This window comes from Scyliorhinus canicula, chromosome 8 (assembly GCF_902713615.1).
Source record: "Scyliorhinus canicula chromosome 8, sScyCan1.1, whole genome shotgun sequence".
Taxonomy (NCBI): domain Eukaryota; kingdom Metazoa; phylum Chordata; class Chondrichthyes; order Carcharhiniformes; family Scyliorhinidae; genus Scyliorhinus; species Scyliorhinus canicula.
The window spans coordinates 165,693,488-165,721,266 of NC_052153.1; the positions used below are offsets into that span (position 1 = coordinate 165,693,488).

Genomic DNA, 27,779 nt, shown 5'->3' on the forward strand with positions numbered 1-27,779 from the left:
CGATATACCTCAATGCATCATTCAAGAGACAACTAACATGCTGACTTAGTGATAAAATTGACAAAAAATGAATCTGCCAAAGTCAAGGTCACTTATTTGGGGCATAAGAACATAAGAACTAGGAGCAGCAGTATGCCATCTGGCCCCTCGAGCCTGCTCCGCCATTCAATGAGATCATGGTTGATCTTTTGTGGACTCAGCTCCACTTTCCGGCCCGAACACCATAACCCTTAATCCCTTTATTCTTCAAAAAACTATCTATCTTTACCTTAAAAACATTTAATGAAGGAGCCTCAACTGCTTCACTGGGCAAGGAATTCCATAGATTCACAACCCTTTGGGTGAAGAAGTTCCTCAGATTTACTTATCATGGGACAAAGTTGTGAGTTGCTCACAAAGGCTAAAATTCAAGCGATTATGAGCCTCCTTATTCCTAAAACCAAACAGGAAAATACTCCTGTTGTTTGGAATGTGTGGACTTTACTGGATGTTTCCCCCAAATTTCAGCACAGTAGCTGTTCTATTGACAAATGTGGTGAATAAGAAAGTAAAATATGACTGGACAGTGTCTTTTCAGACTTCAAGAGATCAATGGCTGTCTTGGTAAGTGAATCACAGGAATATTGACTGCTCTAAATTTTAACAAACCAAATAATTGCCGCCCATGATGTGGGTATGGGAGATGTATTATTACAAGATGATGATGCTAAAAGTGATGCATCCAGCATGTTATTTCTCGAGGAAGTTTAATCCTTGTTAATTAAAGTCATTTTGCAGTTTGAAATATATGTTTCTGGAAATACCAGAAAGACTGTGATTTCCAAGGACAATAATCCGTGCTTCTGGACAAAGAATCCCTATTTATTTCGCTGGAGTTTGATGCTGCAAGAATTTACCTTAAAAAGCATTCATGTTGCAGAAAGGAACAAAATGATTGTAGATGCTTCATCTGTCAACAGAGTTTGCCTATTTAATTAAATTAAATAACTCATAACTGCCTAAAGAAGACTTATAAACTTATGCTAAAAGTTTTGAACATAATTTCTTCATCTATTTAGTGTCAAAATCTCTTGATTAAAAGCCTAGGATGTTGGACACTTGAATTTTGGTTGAACTGTAGGAGGGAATTATTATGTGTGTTTTATGTGATAAGGTAGTTGCTAAAATGTTTCTGACATTAAGATGTGTAGTATCTTATAGGGTTGGGAAAGGTTGTGTGATGGCCCATGTGCTTTAGGGGGAAAAACACCGATATTTAATGTTGGGTTGACTCTCCCTTTAACAGTTAGGTTTATCTGAAAGATGTTTTTTTTTTAGAAAAAAGCAACTTGTCTTGGGAGCTGATCATGTGACCAATTTTCTTGAGGCATAACAGCAGAAAAGCAAATGGGTAAACAAAATGTTTATTGCAGGGAACATATCTTTCCAGTGGTTCCATTTAGAGCATGCTAATATCTCTAGCAGAATTCAGTTGAAATTCTTTGTGATGGCTAGAAGGGTTCATAAGAAGGCTTCATAGCTCAATGACTCTATTGGCAGTGAGTTGGGATGCTGGGATAGTTAAGCTGAGAAGAGAAAGAGAGAGTTCCCAAAGGCAAGACTTCAGAGTTAAAGAATATTAAAACGCGGAGAGTTCTGACCCAAGGGTGGCTTTGTCGCGTTAAACTAAGAATCTACAACTGTGGGACAGTGAGAGAATATTTGAAGGGAATGCCTTACCGGAAGTAAGAAGGCCAAATAACTCTCAACCCTAATGTGAAACTTTGGAACAGTATTCTGACCAAATTCAGACCAATTTCTTCCAATTTCTGTTAAGTATCTGACTGGAATTTTCTTGGGGTGTAAGTCAGATGGATGCATGTGGAAGTAAATTTGAGTTAAGAAGATTAGTATTAAACAATAAGTACTGTGTTCACTGTATTTTTACTATCTTTAACGCAACTGACAATTTTAGATAGCTTGTAGCTATAAGTATTCATGTTCTTCGATTTTCAGCGAGTACATTGTTTTGGTTTGAACCTCGAGGCTTCATTCTTCCAGTAAATACCTGGGATTTTGGATCTAAAAAAATAAAAATGTTACTGGTTTCTACCAATTTTAGAACACATGGGAGCATCACTACCTGCAAGATCCCCTCCAACCCACACACCATGTTGACTTGGAACTATAACTGTTCCTTCACTGTCGTGGGATCAAAATCTTAGAACTTCCTTCCCAGTAGTACTGTGCATGTACCTCCACCACATGAACTGCAGCAATTCAAAGGAGGCCCACCACCATCTTCTCCAGAACAATTAGGGATGACAACAAATACTGGCCTTTCCAACAATGTGGAGGCTGCACCATCTCAACTTTGCCCAGCACCTGAAGTGTGATGACCCTCAAGTTAAATCACCACCAGTTAGCGCTCTCTCTCTCTCTCTCTCTCAAAAGGGTGAGCAGCCTATGGTCCTCTGAGACTTCAACAACTTTCACGTACTGTAATAACCCGCATGAAGATACCCTGATTGACCACCCCCTGAGATTCTTGGACTATGAGCTTCCCCGTTAGTAGGCAGAGGCCTGCCCAGCTGGGGCTCATAAGAACTCAGTATAAAGGCTGGCCCGGACAGGGACCAGCATGTTGGTTGTCCTAATGGGACTGTATTCTGTAAATATATTTGCTACCATAGACAGACTTTTGTCACAGTAACTTCATTGCAGTGTTAATGTAAGCCTACTTGTGACACTAATAAAGATTATTATTATTATCACTTGGTCTTAATACATAACATGAAAGAATTTTAAAAAGGGATTGATAAAAATGCCCTCATTCCATGAATGAGTAGGAAAAAAGTGAAGAACACGCACAGCAGAGTTAACAGTCATAGAGTTATAGACATTATTTAGACAGATGAATAATTAATTTATTTTAATCAATTTATTTCAGCTGCCACTAAGTAATGAAGATTTGTTGTTTCGAATAAAGGGAGGAATTCGGTTGGAAGGAACCATTAACAAAGCAGATGGTGAGTAAATTGTTTATTAGATACATTTTTAGCATTTATATTAATCTGAGTTATATTTTCAATGGGGATTTTTCTACCATTGAATAATTTGAAATTTTAGTATTTCTCAAGCAATAGGTTTTGTGTGATAAGAGTTTGTAAGAAAAATTTGTTCTGAGATTATCAGAGGTTCTCGGGAAATAATGGGCAAGATTCTCTGGTCACCGACGCCAATATCGTGTTCGCCGAATGGCCGGAGAATCTTCGTTGGCGCCAAAATCGGGGGTGGAGCCGCATTTGCGATTCTCCGCCCCCTCGCAAAAGGCATACTCTTTGTGTATGCCATACGCTGTTGGAACGGCCTCAGGACGTCACCTGAGGCCCTCCCCCGATGCTACACCCCCAAATGGGCCAAGTTCGCGACGGCATAGAACACTTATCCTTTTTCTTTCGTTAACCTGGCTTGGCGGCTGCGGACTGAGTCCAGCGCCGCCAGTCGGGGGGAGCCGTTCCGCGGGCAAGGGGGGCTTTGGCGGGGGCGATGGTCCGGGCGTGGCGAGCCTGGTCAAAGGGGGCAGTTGTTGGCAGGCCGGGTCCACGCACAGCCGTGCCACGTTGCCTGGTGCAGCTGCTGCAGGCCGCCAACTTGTGCATGCACGGCAATTCTCAGGCCATACCCGCAGGTAAAGCCAGGGGCTTTATGCTGTGCAGCTGCTAGCCCCCCACCAGACGGAGAATTGGTGCAGCTTTTGTGCCCTTTTTTCTGGCACAAAATGTCACTGTTCCCAAGCCAGCGTCAGCACTTAGCCTTCAAATCTGAGAATCCAGCCTCTGGTTTCTTCAGGCTTGCTACCGTTCAATGTTTTTAGTTCATACACTGTATATTTGAAGAAAAGTCACACTTTGTGAAATGTCATTTGCAGCACGTGCCCTTTGCAACAGCAGAACATTCCAGCACTTCCATTGCCCAATAGTAATGACATGAAGATTCTCCAGTTACTTCCAAACAGTTTTCTTGGTTGTGTCTAATTATGGTATAGTCTTGATTGTTTGATTGACAAAGTTCTGGATCAATGCTAGTAGAGAACTGTGAGGTTGGGAGTTCAGGAGGCTCATGGTTCATAAGAATAGCAAAAAGTCAAGGACAATAAATATCCAAATATCCTCTTGATCCACTGAGCTCGTCTCTAGTATTTCAACTCACCAATCAATCAGCCAACAGCATCCTGAACTCCTTTAGCAGAAAATGTTGGCAGCACACAACACACCAATCAGCAGCTTCGGAGTGGGCAGTTCACAATGCAGGTGGAGACCGTTCTTCAGAACACCTTTAACACCTATGACCTTGAATATTGAGGGCTTTGTTCCTGAAAGTGGAACAATAAGCCTGTGGTCTGTAAGATATCACCTTGATATCTAAAATAATTATTGGATTTGGACCCTGGCATCAACTCTCTTTATTTCAGATGTTAATTAGAATAAGCAGGCAGACAGTGCATACATCTGTGTGTCTACAAAAAACAACTCATTGGGAATACACAGCCCTTCAATTCTTAGTTTTAGTTCAGGTACCTGAACGTAGTTTTAGTTCAGGTAGTTCAGGTCTCTTTCTTTTGCAAACCTCATTCTTATAAACCTCACATAAACTAGTTGCTTCTCATTATTCTAGCCTAATTTGGAAAATATGCAGGTCAGCACATCACTATTAAACCCCTTAGCACTGATGAACTACAAAGTAGATCAGGAATGTACTTATAGCAAAATCAAACAGCTCAGAGAAAGAACAGGAGCAATGTGCACCTACCAGTTTGCACCAGAACATAATTCTTGGAAAAGATGATCTAGTTAGTGATTTGATGTATTATCAAGTTTCCCTCGTTTGCTTGGTTGGCGACTGCTTCAGGATGGTCCCGTGATCCGATGGGAGAAGTCTGACCTTGTGGAAGGTAAGTGGTTGCATCTAGCAGGGTCCAAATGCTGGTTGTGATTTTAGGGTCACAACTGGCGGGGTCCCGGGCGCTGGTTGTGATTTTGGGGTTGCCGCTTGTTCGCAGTTCAGTCAGACCTGGGATTCCACAAGGATGGGTCTATCTTTCAGCGCGATCGAGTCCTTATGCGGGGTCTCCGCTGTTTTGGGGCACTTTAGTCTGGGTTTTGGTTGCTGGCAGGGTCTTCCTGGGTCAGGTTGGGCCGGGTCCTGCGTTCGGTTCCAGCATTGGTGGTGTGGTCAGGCAGTCCCGGAATCGGGCCTTGGAGTAGGCCTGGTTGGGCCTCCACGTGGCCAACTCCTCTTTTCCTCCATCTGCTGGTAAGTCAGGGCGCTGGGCGGGCCTCTCCTTGTTGGGTCACTGGACGGACCTCTCCAGGTCGGGTCGGGCCGGGTCTCGGAGTTAGGGCCGGTGTCGCTTTCCAGGCCAGGTCGAGGTAACACCCTTCACGAGGTCAGAGTCGGACTTCTGGGTTGGGCCTCATCCGCTTCCGGGTCGGTCCTGTCTCGAAGAATCCTCTCCAATACTTTACCAACCACTGACGTAAGGCTCACTGGCCTGTAATTTCCTGGATTACCCTTGCTACCCTTCTTAAACAAAGGAACAACATTGGCTATTTTCAGTCCTCTGAGACCTCACCTGTAGCCAATGAGAATACAAAGATTTCAGTCAAGGCCCTAGGAATTTCCTCCCCTGCCTCCCCTAGTATTCTGGGGTAGATCCCATCAGGTTTTGGGGACTTACCTACCTTAATGTTTTTCAAGTCACTCAACACTCCTTTTTGATATCAACATGACTCAGACTATTTACACACCCTTCCCCAGACTCATCACCCACCAAGTCATTATCTTTGATGAATAGGGGCATAGATAAGTTAGATAGTCAACATATGTTCCCAAAGGTAGAGGAGTCTAAAACTAGAGAGCATAGGTTTAAGGTGAGAGGGGAGAGATACAAAAGGGTCCAGAGGAGCAATTGTTTCACACAGAGGATGGCGAGTGTCTGGATAAAGCTGCCAGAGGCAGTAGTAGAGGCGGGTACAATTTTGTCCTTTAAAAAGCAGTTAGACTGTTTTTTGGGAAAGATGGTGAAGTTAAAACTCACCACTATTCTTAGAATTCCCCCTATACCAAAAAAGGGTCGATATTCTAAATGGTGAACAGGGATTCTCACTCCCTGACTCCGATGCAGGCTTCGGTGGGTGCTATTCAGGTCAAACTATATTTTCAAGTTATCCCCCGGTATAACACATACCTTCATCGAAGAATTTTACCTACTTACCCCTCAGTAGCATCGATGTCCTGGGTCCTGCATTATTAAGTAAGTAAAGTAGGCTAATAACCACTGTTTCAGGTTAAAACTTTTAAGTTATTTTATTATTATAATTTTTTTTAAAGCTGTAAACACTTTCTTAACAGAAAGGTAAAAGGATCTTGCTTCTGGATCCTTCCTGTTGGTTGAAGGGACCTTCAGGCCCATCTTGACAATCAATCTTCTTTAAAGTCTGGTCTTCTTGAGATATATTCGCTGGTGAACTCGGTTGCTGTGTCCTATCCTTCCCATGTACCGAGCTGTGAGAGCTGGCTCTGCTGGCTGTCCCCTTTCTTCGAGTTTATATTCCCTTTCGAAGAGTTATTAAGTTTTAATGACTTTATTGTAAATGAGGTTGTTTCACTTTGATAGTTAAAAAGTACCTTTGATGTAAACATTTTAATACAACTAATTATTCATTTTGGGCATAACGTCTCCTCTCAGATCTGATTAAAAAATGCTTTGGTTTCAATAGTTAACTTTTATTTCTGTGATTTCGAATCGTTTAATTTTCTAATTGTCCCCAGCTCATAACTTTGCCTTTGATTTTGACTTTAAATTATGTTTCTCGTAGACAGGTCATCTCCAATTTTCTTTTAATTGACTTGATGTTCGTAGAATTTTACACTTAGAATTGACACCAAATTCGACTGAGCATCATCCATCCTTTCCAGCTGTTTACTAAGAGAGTTTATTTCAATTAAGGTGTGAAACTTTGCTTTTAGCTGTATGCTAAAATTTAACTTGGTTATGACTTGAAAGACCTGCCTGTTTTAAACATTCATCACTTAATTCAATTGAAACTCTCATCCATGCTTTTCCAGATGCTTCCTGAGATAGTTACTTTCAATAAAGGTGTGAGCCATTGTTTTAGCTTACCACAACGGTCCTGTGTGTTTGATAAGCCTGCTTGTGAGAAAGAATCTGCATTTTATAATCCTGCTCTTTGCAGCTGCTAGTAACCTTTTGTGGGATCTTTCCCTGTGTCCTCTCAGACCAGATATTGCCAGACTTCCATGTTTCAAATGACACATTTTTCTGTATTTTCAATTACAATGGCTATAAAGAGATATGGGCCAAATCTGGACAATTGGGACTCACTTCATGGTAAAAACTGGGTGGCATTGACAAATAGGGTCGAAGGGCCTATTTCTGATACAATATTGACGCAACATACTCATTTAGTACCTCGCCAATTTCCTCTGGCTCCACACATAGTTTCCCTCCTCTGTCCTTGAGTGGTAAACCCTTTCCCTGGCTACCCTCTTGCTCTTTATATATGTTTAAAAAGCCTTGGGATTCTCCTTAATCTTGTTTGCTAATGATTTTTCATGACCCCTTTCAACCCTCCTGACTCCTTAGAGATCTTAGAGTCATAGAGGTTTACAGCATGGAAATAGGCCCTTTGATCCTATTTGTCCTTGCCACCCAGTTTGTACCACTAAGCTAGTCCCAATTGCCCACTAAGCTAGTCCCTGTGCTGTAGCCTCTTTCTCTGAAACTTCGGCTTCATTGACCTCACTACCTTCATCCTCTTTGATGTCCCCCTCATTAGAGATCCTTAGCTCTTCCATCACGCCATCTGGCAGCTCCTTCCACCTTTTCATTGCCAGGTTGCAAAGCGCTCAGCAAGCCACGATGATTCATGACACTCTCTGGGTACTGTATTGCAGTGATCCACCAGATCTGCCAATACATTGGCATTGTATTTTTAAAGTGCTTATGTTATGCTCCACCAATATTCGGGTAGCAGCGTGAGCATCATTGTACATTCTCTCAGATGTGGTTTGCAGCCTTCGGGTGGATAATAATAATAATAATTGGGGCAGCACGGTGGCGCAGTGGGTTAGCCCTACAGCCTCATAGCGCCGAGGTCCCAGGTTCAATCCCGGTTCTGGGTCACTGTCCATGTGGAGTTTGTACATTCTCCCCGTGTTTAATAATCGCTTATTGTCACAAGTAGGCTTCAATTAAGTTATTGTGAAAAGCCCCTGGTCGCCACATTTCGGCGCCTGTTCAGGGAGGCCGGTGCAGGAATGTCATCGGCCATGGCATTTGCTGGCATTCTTAGTCCTTGGGGAGCCAACCCTGGATACTGCGTTATCCTTTGAAGATGTCCGGCATCTGTGATGTACATATGATGTTGGAATCAGGGATGCTTCCAGGATCAAGAAAACTCGAGGGATTTGTTTGTTGTGGTCACACACCAGCTGTATATGCCTCACTCCATTCATACTGTTTGTACCTGTAAAGACTTGCAATCCAACCATTCTTCACATTCCAATCTGTAAATATCTGGCAATTGTGTCTCGGCCTATATATGCCGTGTTTGTGAACCTGCCTCCACTTCACCTGATGGAGGAGAAGCGCTCTGAAAGGTTGTGATTTCAAATAAACTTGTTGGACTTTAAACTGGTGTTGTGAGATTTGTTACTGTGCCCGCAGCAGTACAGTGCCAGCATCTCCACATTATAACAGGTAAGGCAGATGAACTTAGAGTTTGGATTAGTACTTGGAACTAGATGTTGATGCTGTTACAGAGACTTGTTTGAGGGAAGGACAGGTTTGGCAACGGAACGTTCCATGATTTAGATGTTGCACACGGGATAGAGGGAGGTGTAAAAAGGGGTGGTTCAGTTGCTTTACTGGTTAAGGAGAAGAGCACAGCTGTACTGCGGATAGGTGTCATCGGCCACGACTGCAGCGGATAACCCCTGTCACCCAGGAGCCAACCCTTCCAACCAGCATCTCGAACATGTCAGAAATCGTCGGATGTGCCAGGATGAAAGAGTCATGCACACTGCCCGGGTATCGGGCACAGACATGTATGATGCACAGCTGATGGTCACATATCAGCTGTGTGTTCATCATGTGGAACACCTTTCCATTGCAGCTTCCTCCTCCTCCTTGAGCAACGACCGCTTGTACAGCCGCAGGGCATCCCCCAGGGCTTTGGCGACCAGCAGGAAGGCCACCATTGCTGGTTGAATGCTAATATCCATTGTCTCCAGGGGGTGAAAGGCCAACATGTTAGCATGGTGCATTCCGCCATGCCCAATCAGGTCTAATAGGCTACATGGTGGCCCCAGTTGGTACCGTGGGCTCTGCCCCCGCATGCCCCCCTATCCCCGCACCCCTGGCACTGTCAGTGGGTGGCAACATGGGAGCCTCTGGCACTGGCGCCCGTCCCTGATGCCAGGGTACTGTCTGCTGGCGCTGCCCCCACCAGGGGTATGCACTGTAGGGGCTGCTGTGGGCCAACATCGGGTAACAAGGCCACAGCAATTGGGCCTTGTGTTGCTGGGGGTGGTTGGCAGCGGGTGGGGTGTCGGCGAAAGGGGTGTCACTCTGCGGAACCAGGGGCCAAGGTGGGTGGTCAGCAGGATTACCGCATTAATGGTCTGTGTCTGGGCACTGTCCCAGTCCCGTGGGGGAGGGGGGCGATGTCACCCCAGCCACTCGGCCTGTTCCCCCCGTAACGCACCCCCATCCCCCCGACCCTGAAAGGACCCTCACCACCCCAGCCAGCCTGGCTGGTGTATGGCTCGGCAGACCACAGTTGCTCTTCTCTGTCTCCTACCTCCTCTCTCTCCTTCATCAGCCACCATGCTGGTTTCACAATTTTTAAAAGCACAAGTGAACCGTGTCGTCGGAAACTCGAGCCATCGGAGGCGGAGAATCACGGAGATCCCGGATATTACCGGGTCAGACCTGCTAATGATATGCAAACAGTGTTTACTGTACTTGCGTTCCGGTACGCATTGACTGGGATTCACTTAGTGCTAGGAGCTTGGATGGCAGAGTTTGTAAGGAGCATCCAGGAGGGTTCCTTGAAACAATCTGTAGATAGTCCAACTAGCGAAGGGGCTGTACTGGATCTGGAATTGGGGAATGAGCCCGACCAGGTGGTCAAAGTTTCAGTAGGGGAGCATTTCGGGAACAGTGACCGTAATTCAGTAAGTTTTAAGATACTGTTGGATAAAGCCAAGAGTAGTCCTCAGGTGAAGGCGCTAAATTGGGGGAAGGCTAATTATAACAATATTAGACAGGAACTGAAGAATCTAGATTGGAGGTGCATGGTTGAGGGTAAATCAACATCTGTCATGTGGGAGGCTTTCAAATGTCAGTTGATAGGAATTCAGGACCGGCATGTTCCTGTGAGGAATACAGATCAGTATGGCAAGTTTCGGGAATTGTGGATAATGAGGGATATTGTGAGCCTAGTCCAAAGGAAAAGGAAGCATTTGAAAGAGCGAGAAGGCTGGGAACAAATGAAGCCCATGGGGAATATGAGGGAGTAGGAAGGAGCAAGGAGTCAGGAGGGCTAAAAGAGGTCACAAAAGGTCATGGGCAAACAGGATTAAGAAAAATCCCAAGGCTTTCTACATGTATATAAAGAACAAGAGGGTAGCCAGGGAGAGGGTTGGCCCACTCCAGGACAGGGGAGGGAATCTATGCGTGGAACCAGAGGAAATTATTGAGGTACTAAATGAGTACTTTGCATCAGTATTCACCAAAGAGAAGGGCTTTGTGGAAGATGAGTCTGGGAAAAGGTGTGTAGATATCCTGAGTCATGTTGAGATCAAAACGGAGGAGATGTTGGGCATCTTGAAAAACATTAAGGTACGTAAGGCCCAAGGCCTGATGGGATCTATCCCAAAATACTGAGGGAGGCAAGGAAGGAAATTGCTATGGCCTTGATAGAAATCTTTGTAGCCTCACTGGCTACAGGTAAGGTTCCAGAGGACTGGAGAATGGCTAATATTGTTCCTTTGTTTAAGAAGGGTAGCAAGGATAATTCAGGAAATTACAGGCCTGAAGGTTTTTCAAGGAAGTGATGGAGATGACTGATGAAGGTAGGGCAGTGAACGTTGTCTACATGGGCTTCAGTAAGGCCTTTGACAAGGTCCCTCATGGCAGACTGGTACAAAAGGTGAAGTCATTTGGGATTAAAGGTGAGCTGGCAAGGTGGATACATAATTGGTTTGGTTGGAGAAGACAGTTTGCAGAACAAAGAACAAAGAATAAAGAAAAGTACAGCACAGGAACAGGCCCTTTGGCCCTCCAAGCCTGTGCTAACCATGCTGCCCATCTAAGCTAAAATCTTCTACACTTCCTGGGTCCGTATCCCTCTATTCCCATCCTATTCATGCATTTGTCAAGATGCCCCTTAAATGTCACTATCATCCCTGCTTCCACCTCCTCCTCCTTCCAGGCACACACTACCTTCTGTCTAAAAAACTTGCCTCGTACATCTCCTCTAAACCTTGCCCCTCACACCTTAAACCTATGCCCTCTAGTAATTGACCCCTCTACCCTGGGGAAAAGCCTCTGACTATCCACTCCTTCTATGCCCCTCATAATTTTGTAGACCTCTATCAGGTCGCCCCTCAACCTCCGTCGTTTCAGTGAGAACAAACCGAGTTTATTCAACCGCTCCTCATGGCTAATGCCCTCCATACCAGGCAACATCCTGGTAAATCTCTTCTGCACCCTTTCTAAAGCCTCCACATCCTTCTGGCAGTGTGGCGACCAGAATTGAACACTATACTCCCAAGTGTGGCCTAACTAAGGTTCTATACAGCTGCAACGTGACTTGGCAATTCTTATACTCAATGCCCCGTCCAATGAAGGCAAGCATGCCGTATGCCTTCTTGACTACCTTCCCCACCTGTGTTGCCCCTTTCAGTGACCTGAGGACCTGTACACCTAGATCTCTCTCAATAATAATAATATTTATTAGTGCCATAAGTAGGCTTACATTAACACAGTGGAAGTGTGCTTTTCTGAATGGAGGGCTGTGACTAGTGGTGTTCCTCAGGGATAAGTGCTGGGACCTTTGCTGTTTGTAGTATATAAATCATTCAAAGAAAAATGTAACTGGTCCGGTTAGTACGTTTGTGGACGACACAAAGGTTGGTGGAATTGCGGATAGTGATGAGGACTGTCAGAGGATACAGCAGGATAGAGATTGGTTGGATAGGGCAGCACGGTAGCACTGTTGTTTTACAGCGCCAGGGTCCGAGGCTCGATTCCCAGCTTGGCTCACTGTCTGCGGAGTCTGCACATCTTCCCCTGCCTGTGTGGGTTTCCTCCGGGTGCTCCAGTTTCCTCCCACAAGTCCTGAAAGACGCGTTGTTAGGTGAATTGGACAATCTGAAGTGTACGCGAACAGGCACCGGAGTGTGGTGACGAGAGAATTTTCACAATAACAGTGTTAATGTAAACCTATTTGTGGCACTAATAAAGATTATTATTGGAGACTTGGGCGGAGGGATGGCAGATAGAGTTTAATCCGGACAAACATGAGGTAATGTATTTTAGAAGGTCTTAATACAGGTGGGAAATATGAAGTAAATCACAGAACCCTTAAGAGTATTGATAGGCAGAGAGACCTGGGTGTACTGATCCACTGGTCACTGAAAGTGGCCACGAAGGTGGAGAAGGTAGTCAAGAAGGCATACGGCATGCTTGCCTTCATCAGCTGGGGCCTTGGGTATAAAAATTGGCAAGTCATGTTGCAGCTGTATAGAACCTTAGTTCGGCTTTTTACACAGAGGGTGATGGGTGCCTGGAATCTGTTGCCGGAGGAGGTGGTGGAAGCAGGGACGATAGTGACATTTGAGAGGGGTTTTGACAAATATATGAATAGGATGGCAATAAAGGGAAACGGACCCAGGATGCGCAGAAGGTTTTAAGTTAGACGGGCAGCATGGTCAGCGCAGGCTTGGAGGGCCGAAGGGTCAGTTCCTGTGCTGTACTTTTCTTTCTTCTTTGTTCTTTGCTGGTTCCTCCCCAAGTAACTGCTGCTCGTGCAGCTTCAGTGCATCCCTCGGGCTACAGTGGCTCGGATTATTGAAACCATTCCTGGTTTGATTCCGAAATCCATTGTCTGCAGGGGTGGAAGGCCAACATGTTAGCATGGTGCATACCCTGTTCCCATCCAGATCCAATGTGCTACACTGCAGCCCCTGCCCCTGAATATCCCTCTCCTCCCCTTCCTCGTCTCCCATCCCCACAACCACCCCTGTCCCACTTCTCCCTGGCACTCTTCCCTTCGCACCGCATCCCTGGCCCCATCGGTGCCTGGTTCCACAGGGGCGTTTGGCTCCGGCATTAGTCTCTGCCCGTAAACTCTGTGCCTCCTCCCCCCGCCCTAGTCTGGCACTGTCCTATTGGGGCTACTGTGGGTGGGTGTTGTCCTTGAGTGGGGGCCGCATGATGCCCCAGTGGAGGGTGGTGGGGTGGAGGGAAGAGGTTGGGTGTGATTGGTGGGGTGCAGGAAGGGTGAAGGGAGGGGTTGAGTTGGGGGTGGGTGGTGGGCTGGAGGGAGGGGTTGGGTGTAATTGGTGGGGTGCAGGAAGGGTGAAGGGAGGGGTTGAGTTGGGGGTGGGTGGTGGGCTGGAGGGAGGGGTTGGGTGTAATTGGTGGGGTGCAGGAAGGGTGAAGGGAGGGGTTGAGTTGGGGGTGGGTGGTGGGCTGGAGGGAGGGGTTGGGTGTAATTGGTGGGGTGCAGGAAGGGTGAAGGGAGGGGTTGAGTTGGGGGTGGGTGGTGGGCTGGAGGGAGGGGTTGGGTGTAATTGGTGGGGTGCAGGAAGGGTGAAGGGAGGGGTTGAGTTGGGGTTGGGTGGTGGGGCTGGAGGAAGGGGTTGGGTGTAATTGGTGGGGTGCAGGAAGGGTGAAGGGAGGGGTGAGTTGGGGGTGGGTGGTGGGCTGGAGGGAGGGGTTGGGTGTAATTGGTGGGGTGCAGGAAGGGTGAAGGGGGGGTTGAGTTGGGGGTGGGTGGTGGGCTGGAGGGAGGGGTTGGGTGCATGTTGGGTGGTCAGTGGGTTGCACAGCAAGGTGGCTAGCTTGCAGGCCACAGCAATGATGGTCCGTGCCTAGACACCCTGGTCCTGGAGCTCACCCAGATGCCTACGGCCCATCCTCTGGTCACCCCTGCTACTCCCCCCAGCCCTGGTAGATGACCCAGCCAGCCATGCCAGTGGCCAGGACCGGCAGCCCACTGTCACGCGTCAGGCAACAGGACTTATCTCTGCTCTCCACTTCAGCAGCCACTGCGTATGTTTCCCAATCTTTAAAACCAAAAGTGAACTCGCCATCAGTAATTCCTCCTGGCAGAGGCAGAGCATCGTGGGAGCCCTGGAGAATACAGGGACAGGCCCGTTAATGATATGCCAATGGTGTCTCCTGCACATGTGGAGTATAATGTATTCACACCGCTGTCGAGGAACTGGACAGAGCATGGCATTCCATCGGGCGCCTGGAGCTGGCCTCGAGTTTTGGCTCACGCGCCCGATCGCGTATCCCGATTCTGGCGTCGGAGAATCCCGCCCTTCGTCTTCCAAACGGAGAGTCCAGCCCTAAGTATCTGACAGCAATTAGAAACCTTTTAATGGTGCTTGGAAAGACTTTGCTGCAGCAACACAGCATTTACTTTGGTAAGTAAAATTACATTTGCCACTGACATAGCTGTATGAGGGTTGAGGGTGAAGGTTTATTAGTTAGAGAAGCATAATGGAATAACTTAAGCTGTAAGTATTAATGTTGGCATCAACAGTATTTATTGATATCATATATTTCTTTTTTCTTCACTGAATTCAGAAGAAGGAATTAAAGCAGGCTTTAAGGTAGCCATGAAAGAGCTGCTGTCTAAAGTAAATTCAAACATTTTCACCCTATGTAATCGAAGTGGCCCACTGTGCATGTGGCCTAAAACCCATGCCAGCACACAGCCTGCAAATCTGCAAGATGAGACTCTTTGCAAAGCCATCTTAAAATATGTTACGTAAGTAGCAGAATGGAACCTGTTAAATATCTCAGTATAACATTAGTGCATGTTTTTGGTGCCAGGACAATTGCTACCAAGATTTTAATAAAGTTTATGGTGCAAGTAATGGATTTTCATGTGCGCACTTAATTTTGAACATGTGCCAGTCAGTGCCAACTTGAGTCTCATGCCATTGCTGCAGCTGGTATTTGGTAGCCATGTAGAGAGCATAGCAAGGAAACCCTGGCATCTTTTTTGGTGGGCTCATAGGGTGAGAGGTCCCTTGCTCAAAGGCACTCGCTGCCTGACCCAGAGACCAGGAATTGCGAAAGGTGGGGGCTCACTGAGAGTCAGCCCCTGCCCTTGCTGCCGATACCCCAATTCCATGACCCCCTTCGCGCCATCAGACACCTGTGCCTGGGCCCCTCCTCAAACCCAGACCTTTAGAGGGTGCAGTGCCAGTAGCAACCACCATTGGTGGTGCTGCTGAGCACAGAAGTGCTGTTGACATCTGATTGGCTGGCAGCTCTCAGTGGCCTGGACCTCTGCTCTTGGAGTTCCTGATCCTTTGGGAAGGTTTGCTGCTGGGCTGGGAAGTGCCTGAATAGTAGGTGATATGGCAGGGCTTCCCAAAAAAAAGTATAACACGAGGATCCCATCAGCTCTCCTATCGGTCGGAGACACCCTTCCCGCCTCTACAAGATTCCTTCCCACATTACCCAGGTGAAGAAACTGCATTATACACATCTCTGTACCATAAAATTTGTTGGAAATTATTTGGTTGCAATCACATCTTAGTACATTCCCTACCTCCAGAAGAAGCTAGAAACTAATACATTTATCACAAAACTATTAGGTTAGTAGGATTATCAATAAAGAGTAAAATTAATTTGGAGCTAGTTTATTTTATTGGGGGAGTGGTGCAGCAGAGCTGGGCAAAAATTGAATTCCTCCCCGTGGCCGCAAGGGCAAGTATAGAACAAAGATCAAAGAACAATACAGCACATGAAAAAGCCGTTCGGTCCTCCAAGCCTGATCTGGGCATGCTACCACCCTTGGCCAAAACCTCAGCACTTCCTAGTGCTGTATCCCTCTACATTCATCCTATCCATGTATTTGCTGAGATGGTTTTTGAATGCCGTTAATGTATCTGCTTCCACAACCTCCCCTGGTAACATGTTCCAGGCGTTCGCCACCCTCTGTAAAAAAAACTTGCCTCATACATCTCCTCTAAACTTTGTCCCATGGACCCCCTGGTTAATGACCCCCTCCACCCTGGGAAAGAATGCCTGCCCATCCACTCTATCTATGCCCCTCATAATCTTGTAGACATTTATCAGGTCACACCTCAACCTCCGTTGTTCTATTCAACAGTCCAAGTTTATTAAGTCTATTCAGCCTCTCACCCTCCAGACCAGGTAATATCCTGGTAAACCTCCTCTGCACCCTCTCCAAAGCCTCCACATCCTTCTGGTAGTGTGGCGACCAGAATTGTGCGCAATATTCCAAGTGCGGCCTTACCAAGGTTCTTTACAACTGTAGCATAATTGCCAGTTTTTATACTCGATGCCTCGACCAATGAAGGAAAGCATTCCGTATACTTTTAAAAGTCTTTGATTGCCATTATATGTGAAGGCATAGCTTGTAGTCATGAGGCTTGGGGTGTTTGGATACTATTTGATGTTAGTTCTATTTTCATTCTCTCCATGAAGGTTATTGGCACCAGTCAATCAGCTTTAAAGAAAAGTTTCTACTTATACAGCACCTTTCACAACCTCAGGCTGCCAAACAAATCTTTTTTATAAATGTAATTGTGTAATGTATGAGTGGAGACAAATATAAACCCGATTTCAGCTTATCTTTGTTCCGTTCAATGTCATGCTTGAGCATTAAACTCTGATAAAGCATGCTAATATTGAACAGTCAAGTTCCATTTGAATGCTGTCTTTTCACAGTGTACAATTTTCATTTCAGGGTGGAGATCAGTGAATCAGTTAGAAAATATGCCAGAAAAAAAACAGTGAAAATCACACCTCTGGTAAGCATATGCGGTATATTTACAATTTCTTATTTTATGGATTGTTAGCTTTTACTATTTCAAATGGACAATATTTGTAATGTTTCTTATGGTAGCTAACCAGACTATTCTAGTACTAATACATAGTGGGGGAAATTTGCCGCATCTTCACTGGCATTGGAGAACATTCAAAACCACGAGCATGGTTTGTAACATCAACCACACAGATTTGTGCATCCGATTCATTGTCAGTTTCATTTTGTGAAGATAAAATGGGCCGACTGGAGGTTTTTCAAACTTCATTACTTGTTTAAAATTGGTCACACATTGATCTCGTGAATGGACAAGGTAATGTTTGGGTGCCCTGAAATGTGACTAACATTTTACATCTTGCCTCTTTTTCACTAATCGTATTCCTTTTTTTAAAAACATACTTTTATTTAACTCATTTTTGTTGCTGTCTTTCCATTGAAAGGGTTACTTCTCAATACAGTGTCAAACTATTTTGTTTGCAGTAATGAAAATGGACAGAATGGGATTTTCTTTCTGGGTTCCAATGCATTCTAGAGTTAGAATGGAAAGCGCGGTTATTTATTGAGGACACAAAAGCAGAAGTGGCTGTGTCTCGCATCATCAATATTTACTGACCCAAACAGTCCCTTGGAGTCATCCATGTGAATGCTTCACAAAGCAGCTGCCAAATAGTTGTTATCCCTCAAAGCCAACTTGCATTGCCATAACACAGGACTGGGACTCCACAATGGGTAGGGTGTGTGTTATACCTTGCAGTTCCCAGAAGTTCCAAATAATCTCACCAATACACAGATACTGGGGATGACATTGAATGTATTTAACAGATCTCACCATGTCCTGCAGAATGATAATACATTATTGCCTTGGTACATTGACTGCAATGGAGTAGTGATTCACCAAGGTATTGTGGCAAATGAGAAATGTTTTATTAAGCGCCGGCAGTTGTCAGCCAATATTTGGAGGCTGGTGAACATGGTTCTCTCCCTGTCCGAAGAGCCCACTCTGGAGGGGATTGTGTCTTTAGATGCCGAGAAGGCATTCAACAAAGTGGAGTGGAGGTACCTGTTGGAGTTTTGGAGAGGATCGGCCTAGAGCTGAAATTTATTTCATGGGTACGGTCTTTGGATAGAGCCCCCTTGGTATCATGATAGGGAGATGATAGGGGCAGCACGGTAACACAGGGCAACACGGTACAACAGTGGTTAGCACAGTTGCTTCACAGCACCAGGGTGCCAGGTTCGATTCCCAGCTTGGGTCATTGTCTGCGGAGTCTGCACATTCTCCCCGTGTCTGCGTGGGTTTCCTCCGGGTGCTCCGGTTTCTCCCCACAGTCCAAAGATGTGCAGGATAAGTGAATTGGCCATGCTAATCACAGCTCCAGGGTCCCAGGTTCGGTTCCCAGCTGGGTCACTGTCTGTGCGGAGTCTGCACGTCCTCCCCGTGTGTGCGTGGGTTTCCTCCGGGTGCTCTGGTTTCCTCCCACAGTCCAAAGATGTGCGGGTTAGGTGGATTGGCCATGCTAAATTGCCCGTAGTGTCCTAAAAAGTAAGGTTAAGGGGGAGTTGTTGGGTTACGGGTATAGGGTGGATACGTGAGTTTGAGTAGGGTGATCATTGCTCGGCACAACATCGAGGGCCGAAGGGCCTGTTCTGTGCTGTACTGTTCTAAATTCTAAATTCTAATCAGGACAAAGCAGCCCGTTTGATTGCTACCCGTTCCACAAACATTCAATCCCTCCACCACCGACAAACAATGGCAGCCATGTGTGCCATCTACAAGGATGCACTGAAATAACTCACCAAGGCTCCTTAGGCAGCATCTTCCAAACCCACGACAACTACTATCTAGAAGGACAAGAGCAGCAGATGCCTGAGAACCCCACCAACTGGATTTCCCCTCCAAAGCACTCACCACCCCGACTTGGAAATATGTCATCGGTCCTTCACTCGCGCTGGGTGAAAATCTTGGAACTGTCTCCCTTCTCGCATTTTGGGCGTACCTACACGTCAGGGTCTGCAGTGGTTCAATAAGGCACCACCACCACCTGAAGGGCAACTAGAGATGGGCAATAAATGCTGGCCTAACCAGCGACACCCACATCCCCTAAATGAATTTGAGCGAAAGGGACAGCCAGCAACATTAATGAGTATAATTAGAGCAAGAGAGGCTGGCCTTGTGTGACTGCCAGTGGAGAGAATAATTCTGATTTGTAAGAAAGAAAAGGCAAACAGATTTCAGTAAACATGCCCTTTCAGCATTTACTCATATGAAGATGAATATTGCTTTCTCTATATCTCTTACCTAATGTGTGAAGTTAGCAGTCTCGAATTCTGGCTCGAAGTGTGCTTACTGCCATATTGGCAAGGAGAGCATTCTGGCAGTGGGAGCGTACCAGCAACATTCCAAGCTACAAACACCTGTGTGAATTAAGTCCTGAACTTCCATATCAACTACCCAGGGCCTCACTCGCCTGCAGACCACGTGTTCTATTACTGTGTAAAATGTCCCAACTTCACAGCCATTAACAATCTCAAATAACTGTTCTTAACTTTCAGAAAGTAATAAACCTGCAAGTTCGGTTTGAACTGTCACGGACTGATGTTGCTGAAAAAGTAATAATCCAACACAATAAAATGGCACGTACCCACTTCAAGCTGACTCTTCCTCTCGATGTGGTAGTATTTGCGAATCCAGAGGACACATGGTCATCGTATGTATTGTTCTAAGTGCTAAATGAATTTAGTATGTTGAATTCAATAACATAATCCATTGTCAACAAGATTTTGTTGGTAAAATCATTCTTAAAATCGTGCCTCCGTGAGATTTTACGCTAAATGATTTCAGTAATATTCATGTCTGCTCACCAACTTGTTTGGTATTCTCTTTAGCATTAACCTGTGTTATTCTGTGGAGAATTTTTCATCTAACTCCTTAAAGCAATGTTTTTCCAACTTTTCAAAGTTCAGGGCGAACAGTTACACCCACCTGAAGACCTTGAACAAATACTGGCATGTATCCACAGCAGGCTTGTCCAACCTTTTTGTTTGGGGCACCGCATGTGTGTATTTTTCATTTAGGGCCAATGAGTAAATTTCAGAAAGATAAGGGGCGGGATTCTCTGTTGGCTTGTGGCTATTGGCCCAACCCTGTATTCCCCGGGGTCTCTTCAATGCTCTGCCTCAGATGGGCCGGGTTCCCGACGATCACGTGTGCTTTTAAAAATCGTGAAACCGACATCGTGGCTGCTGAGGGAGAGAAAGGGGGTAAGAAAGCAACCAACATCACCATAGTTTGCTGACACTTGTGCCGCTGGCTGGAGGCTTTCACCAGGGCCGGGGGGGGGGGGGGAGGAGGTGGCCAGGAGGTGGGCCGTGGGGCCGAGGTGGATGGGCATGAAACACCATTGCCACAGCCGACAAGGCAGCCATGCAGCTGTGCATACCACTGACAGCCCACTGTGGACTTAGGGCCACGGGTTGTATAGGTGTCCTCCCAGGCCACCCCTCCTGGGTGCCTTCTGGCCCCAGCCAACCCATAAGCTGAATGGGTGCGCTCCAGCATAACCAGTGCCATCTTGTTGGCTGGAGGAGTGTGTGTGCGGATTGTAATGAGTTTACGTCGCTGCAGCTTGTCAATCTCCCAAGTGTCAATCACGGACCTGGAGAATCCCGCGCCGTTTTGCATCGGAATCAATTTTGTTCCACCTGCCGCTGGTGCTAGCCCCTCCACAATTGCTGAATTGGTCCAGGTTCAGCACCAGTTTTTCTGTTGTGAAAGCCCATGAATCCTGACCCGACGTCAACTCTCAGGAATGGAGAATTCTACTTTAGTTTGGCGCAAAAATAAACTGAATTTCAAAGAAAAAGTTGAGGTTTTATGGAAAACAGCAATTGTTGAGTAAGCATACAGCAACGTTGTCAAGTTAAAAACATAATAACATTAACCTGCGTGCGAGAGGGACAGTATATGTGAGTGACAGAGTGCGAGTGCACGCATGTGTATATGGGTTGGTGGATGATGGTAAAAGTGAGTGAAAAACCTGAGACTGAGCATCCCCAGACACTTAGCCACTCATACCCAGCCCACTCATTCACTCACTCAGCCACTCAGTGTCTTGTTATGTTCTAGGTGTAGCATAAGCGGCTGCCTTGTGGTGCACTTGACAAAGGAAGGATCAGACGTGGAGATAACTTCAACACTTTTATTAAACTAGATACACTTCTATAACTTGGGTTCGACACTACTGTTAATCCTACTATAACTACTCAGACTGACTAACCAGACTGCTACAATCCACGTGGTGAGAGTGATAAAAATCAACCCTATGTCTCTACTCACTAACTGTCTCCACTGGAAAGAGGCAGATCATGTGTGTGGTGTCCTTTATATATGAGTTGGTGTAATGCTCTCCTGTGGTCGTGTCACCTCTGTGTGTATTGTGAATGCCCATTGGTTGTGTCCTATCTAACTGATCTATTGATTAAGTGTGTGTGTGTATGTGTGATGTCTCTGGTGCTCCCTCTAGTGTCTAGCTAGTCTAGATGTATTTACATTAACCCCTTGTGTATTTACAGTGATGCACATCAACACATCCCCCCTTTTTTCATGTTGCATATTTTCTATACACTATGAAAATTGAACAAAAACATAGCTAAGTGCTGCTATGTACAAGTCATGAGAACAGTGATTAAACAATATGTCCAAATCATATGTGTGAGTCCAAAACCCATTATCATGGTTGAATGTCTTTCTTGTTGGGTTGGTGAGTTGGTGATTTTGATGGTGGCATGTCCTTGTGAACGCCATCAGTGTCCCTGTGCATAAGGAACCAAGAAGTGGTCAAATCACTTTGTTGTCTGATTTGGAGTATTTTTTTCTTCCGATGCTTGTGATAGCGATGTTGGATGGCATCTGCCCTGAAAGCCAGGTTGCCTGTTGGTAGTGCAGCACACGTGAATTGAGAAGATGCATCTTCCAGCCATGGCATGTACTGAGCTGAGCAGTAACAGTGTCCATCATGGGCAGAGTTGTACCATGTCATATCAGTCGTAGTTCCATTGGTGTAGCCTTTGTCGTTGGTACGCCTTGTGTCGTTGTCTTTGATGTGGTATTCAGATGTTGTGATGTTGTGTCCGCTGCACTCAAGGACCACACTCTGGATAATACGAGTCCGTCGCGGTTACTCGTGCCAGTGTGCGCTGTGGCATCTGCTGTCACCTTGAGCGTGCTGTCACTGAGGTTGCGGCGCTCCCTGTCTGGAGTCAAGTCCGGCTTACTTGAATCACGTTGGCATTTGGTTGCTCCCCATCTGGAGTCTGGTCTGTTTACCCTGAGTTGGATAAATTGTCAGAGTCTTCATCTGGTGGCGCAAACAATGTGGGTGGACCGTCATTGTCTCGCTGTTGTTCCGCACTGGAGCATGATAGACTGTCATGGTCTTCTTGCTGTTGACTTGAGCATGGAAGACTTGTATCGTCTGCTGCTAGTTGGTCAGAGGAGGTTGCAAGACCCTCATGGTCTTATGCCTGCAAGGACTGCGCGTTGGAGTCTTGCGTTGCTTCTATCGTGGAGCCTGTCCACGAGCTCGCTGTGGAGGCATGTGACACTGGAGTCACTTCCTGTTCGTGCAAGGACTGTGCTCTGGAATCTTGCGTTTCTGCAATCTTGGAGTCTGTCCACGAGTTTGCTGTGGAGGCTTGTGACACTGGAGTCACTTCTTGAGTGGAAACGTGCGGTTGTCTCACTGTTGAGACTTTCACCACTTCCTGTGTGGAGGCTGGGACAATTTGTGGTGCGTGGACCACTCTCGGTGTGGAGTCGGGAACCCTTAGTGAACTCTCTGTGTGGCAGAAGGCCGCTCTCTGCGGGCTTGTACCGCTCTCTGTCTCTTGGTGTCAGGCCGCAGCATAATCCTGCACTCACGAGTCGGCATGTCGTATATCCTGGGCTGAAGATCCTTTAATTCAAAGAAATCATCATCGGAGTCTTGAATGTACAACACGCCTAGTTGTGGTTCGGCTTTGGTACTGGGGTAGCCACCCAAGGTGAAAGGTTCGTCTGAGTCGTAGTCTTCTAGGACCATATCATTACTGTTTGTGTCAGAGCTGGCATTGGGCTCGCGATGTCCAGAGAAGAAATAAAGGTCGGTGTCGTAGTATTCAAGGACTGAATCATCTCTTTGGGCGGTGCTAATTGCTTGTTGCAGTGTTCTGCGGAGGTTACTTTCAGCTACTGGTTGAATTTCAGGCATTGTGCTGTCATTCCAGGTGAAAGAATCTTGTTTTACGGCTTTAAGAATGTTTTTTCGTGTTTTGGGACATTTCCCCTTTAAATGGGCATGGTCTGGGGCCTCTGACGCCATGGTGCGTGTGACGTAGGTCATAGGAAGTGACTGAGCATGCTCAGATCGCTGTTCCTTTACTGGGGGCCTTTTTCTCCACTGCGCATGTGCAGCACCTTTACCAAGATGGCTGCAATTCAAAACTGCTGATTTCTTCTGCAAGCCTACCTCGTGGTGAGTTTTGCTGCTTCTTTTACATCTTTTTTTTGTATTCTCCTCGCAGAATTCTTGGAATTTTTTCAGGACTGCCTGGAAATCGCTCTTGTTTTGCCCCTTTGAGTATTTGAATGTCTGGAAGATTTCAGCTGCTTCTGGACCCGCGATGGTGAGTAGAAGCTTTATTTTCTCTGCAACCGCCACGCCATCTAGGTCGGACACTACCAGGTAGATCTCAAATCTCTACCTGAACCAATGCCAGTTTTCACTGAGATTCCCTTTGTACCTGAGCTGCTGTGGAATCAGAATCCCATACATCTTGCCTGGCTGCTGTTGCTGGTTGTCACTGCTTGCTAGTTGTAACTATATGGATTGAAACAGTCACTCCTGTGGTACCATGTCTTGTTATGCTCTAGGTGTAGCATAAGCAGATTCCTTGTGGTCCACTTGACAAAGGAAGGATCAGACGTGGAGATAACTTCAACACGTTTATTAAACTATATACACTTCTATAACTTGGGTTCAACACTACTGTTAATCCTACTATAGCTACTCAGACTGACTAACCAGACTGCTACAATCCACATGGTGGGAGTGATATCAAATCAACCCTATGTCTCTACTCACTGACTGTCTCCACTGGAAAGAGGCAGATCATGTGTGTGGTGTCCTTTATATATGAGTTGGTGTAATGCCCTCCTGTGGTCGTGTCACCTCTATGTGTATTGTGAATGCCCATTGGCCGTGTCCTATCTAACTGATCTATTGGTTGAGTGTGTGTGTGTGATGTCTCTGGTGCTCCCTCTAGTGTCTAGCTAGTCTAGATGTATTTACATTAACCCCTTGTGTATTTACAGTGATGCACATCACCACACTCGGTGCCCCCACATACAGGAAGACTCAACAACATGTATTCAGTCCCCTCATTCAGCCACAAGCTCACCCCCATCTACACATTCAGGCACTCACATCCAGCCCCTCACTTACTCATTCACTTGCATTCACCCACACCCACCCACATATTCACCATGCCACCATCTCTTCCCCAGACCTACCAAACCTCAGCACTCCCAGGGCCTGCCAAAATGTAGCACTCCCAGAGGATGCATATTTTTTTTCCCCCTTGGACTCAAATTCAACCTTGGCATCCCAGTCCAAGCCCCACTTGGAACTTGCCCTCCCTTGGCTTTGGATCAGATGTACCTGGCTCCTCGGGCTGTAGCCTTGCCATTGCATCACTTCCCTCAGCATGGCAGGCTCTGGCACACTCAGCAATGCCAGCATTTGCTGCTCCTCCTCATAGCAAGAGCAAAAGCGGGAGGGAAGTGGCCTATGATTGGAGGAGCAGCTCCAAGAAGAATCTACCGCTGAAACTCATGTCTTTGGCCTGGATTTTGGAAACTGGGCCACTCAGAGATGCTTCGCCGAGGACATCTGGCCCCCCAGGCTGTACCTTGGACAGGCCTGTTCTGGAGATCTCCTCACTTGAATGTGTAATCCAAGACTGGGACGTTGCACCTGATGGTGATGTGAGCACAAAATCATTCATTTACATCCTCCCAGTGGCACGCAGGCGCAAACTCAGATCCCACCACCAGTGGAGGGTCGGAGCATCGGAAACGGATGATTTCTGAGGGATGCCCCATTCTCCATCCCATTGGGAAACAAGCTTCGGGTGTCTCGGGATTCACCCCATTATCCGTGGCCTAACAAATGTTTCATACAGTTCCAGCGTAACCATCCTGCTCTTAAACTCTACGCCTCGGCTAATAAGAGCAAATATACCATATACCTTCCTAACCACTGTGTCTACCTGCACTGCTACCTTTAAGACCAGTGTGCATGCTTACCAAGGTCCCTCTGATGCTTGGTGCTTCCCAGGGTCTTGTCGTTTATCATGTATTCCCTTGCCTTGTTTGTCCTGCCCTAGTGTATCACCTCTCACTTATCCGGATTGAATTCCATTTGCCACTGACCAGCCCATCTGTATCCTCCTGTAACCTAAAGCTATCCTCCTCACTAGTTCCCATGCCACTGACATTCGTGTGATCCACAATCGTATTGACCAACCCTCCTACATTCATATCTAAATCATTTATACAAACCACAAACAGCAAGGGCCCAACACAGCCCTGAGGGGCCACACTGTGAAAAACATCCCTCAGCTTTCTGCCACTCAGCCAATTCTGGATCCAATTTGCCAAATTTCTTTGGATTCCATGGGCTCTTACCTTTGCTGTCAGTCTCCCTTTTACCCTTAATGTACTTGCAAAGTAACTTAGAATTTACTTCATTTTACCTGCTCGTATCCATTCATGTCACCTTTTTGCACTCCTAATTTCCATTTTAAGTTCCCTTTTGGACAATCTATTGTAGCCATCTAAGATGGACACTGGGCTACAAAATAGAGAACTGCTAAGGCTGCAGGGAAAAACAGTCTTAGTGAGGACAAGCAGCTTGCAGAAGACCAATTTGCATTCTGCACGTACAGAAACCAGTTTCTGGCCAGGTGCAGAGTTTCAGCCAAAGGTGCAAATGGGAAACAGATCGGCATAGTAATGAGGTGATCCAGATCCAGACCCCGCACAATAGAAACATTTAAGTATCAATGGATACTTTTCCGTAGATGCCCAGACAGAATGGCGCCACAGCAACCAACGCAAAGAGCCGTAGGGACTGCCCCACCCATCGAGGAACGACCCTCAGATTGGGGGGTTTGGAAGATATCGATTGGGAGAGGCCCAATCGACACTTGGCAGGTGAAAGAACTGCCCCAAGGGGGCACGGACTTCTAGGACCTATAAGAGTAGGTCCCACACATGGTTCGGTCTGCTTGCTCCGGCCCAGACCTGTTACATCGCATCCTGACTCCAGTTTCATCACCGGCCGTTGAGCCTCAGCCATCGAACTGTAAGTGCCAATACAACGATCGCTACGTGATCCAGACCTTGCTAGATCTTGACAACTTTACGAATCAGAAAGTTGCAGACCAAGAATGGGACGAAGGCCTCGTTCCCTGACCTTGCCTGTTCCTGTCTAGATAAGTATTTAGTTGTTTAGTATTAGAAGTAAGTTAGTCTCTTTAGCGTATGCATGTGTATTTATTATATTTGTTATAATAAACACCAACCATTTGGACTTACTAATCGGTGTACGGATTTATTACTTTGAACCTGACCTTGATATACTTGTGACGGTGTCTCAATACGGCACCTGGCAACTCCGAGCATAATTACACATACAGAGCCATAGTAGTGTTAAGCACACGGCCTTTAAACGGAGGCGTGTTAATCACACTCCAGTAAAATGAGCAACACTATACACCTCTAGGGTTCTGCTGTTTTGAGCCCTTGATATCTGCCATAAGTCTCCCTTTTTCTTATCCAATGCTGTATATCTCGTGAATCACGTTAATAAGGGAATCAAAGAAAGGGCATGAAAAATATTAGCAAGCAAGATTAAGGAAAACCGAAAGATGTTTTACCCGTAGTATTTAAAGAGCAAAAGGATAGTTAAGGAAAATGTTGGAACTATCATAGATGAAGAAGGAAACTTGCGTGAAGATGTAGAGGATATGGGAAGAGTTTAAAAAAAATTTTTGTCTCCAAATTCACAAAAGAAACATATGATGTAGATATAGTAATCAAAGAGGAGCAGTGTGAAATATTGAAAGTGGATAAGTTGCCAGGGCCAGATGGATTGTTTCCTAGGATGTTGAAGGAAGTCAGGAAGGAAATGGCAGATGCTCTGAGGATTATTTTCCAATCTTCATTAGACACATGGAAGGTGCCGGAGGACTGTAAGAATGAAAATCTGGTTCAGTTGTTTAAAAAGGGTACAAAGGAAATACCAAACAATTATAGGCCAGTTAGTTTTACTTCAGTGGGCAATTGTTAGAATCAATCCGGAGAGATTGGATAAAATCTCACTTAGGAAGGTGTGGACTAGTCAGTCAGTGATAGTCAGCATGACTTTGTTAAGGGGAAGGTCATGCCTTACAAATATTGCTGAATTCTTTGAGGCAGAAATTGCAAGGAGAATCAATGAGGGGAGTACAATAAATGCGGCCTACATTGATTTTAGTAAGACATTTGACAAGGTCCCACATGGCAGACTGATCAAAAAAGTAAAAGCCCGTGGGATACAGGGTAATGTGATGAATTGGATCCAAAATTGG

At 46.0% G+C, this 27,779-nt stretch overlaps 1 protein-coding gene across 1 annotated transcript in view; it reads left to right on the forward strand.

The window, feature by feature from the left end:
- The window catches only part of LOC119970024 (ufm1-specific protease 2-like), a 100,831-nt gene that overhangs the window by 16,627 nt on the left and 56,425 nt on the right, over window positions 1-27,779 (forward strand). The window contains exons 2-5 of the mRNA XM_038803971.1: window positions 2,930-3,008; window positions 14,891-15,074; window positions 17,031-17,094; window positions 19,662-19,816. Of these exons, the coding sequence (XP_038659899.1) occupies window positions 2,930-3,008; window positions 14,891-15,074; window positions 17,031-17,094; window positions 19,662-19,816 (482 nt within the window). The remainder of the gene's footprint in view (window positions 1-2,929; window positions 3,009-14,890; window positions 15,075-17,030; window positions 17,095-19,661; window positions 19,817-27,779) is intronic.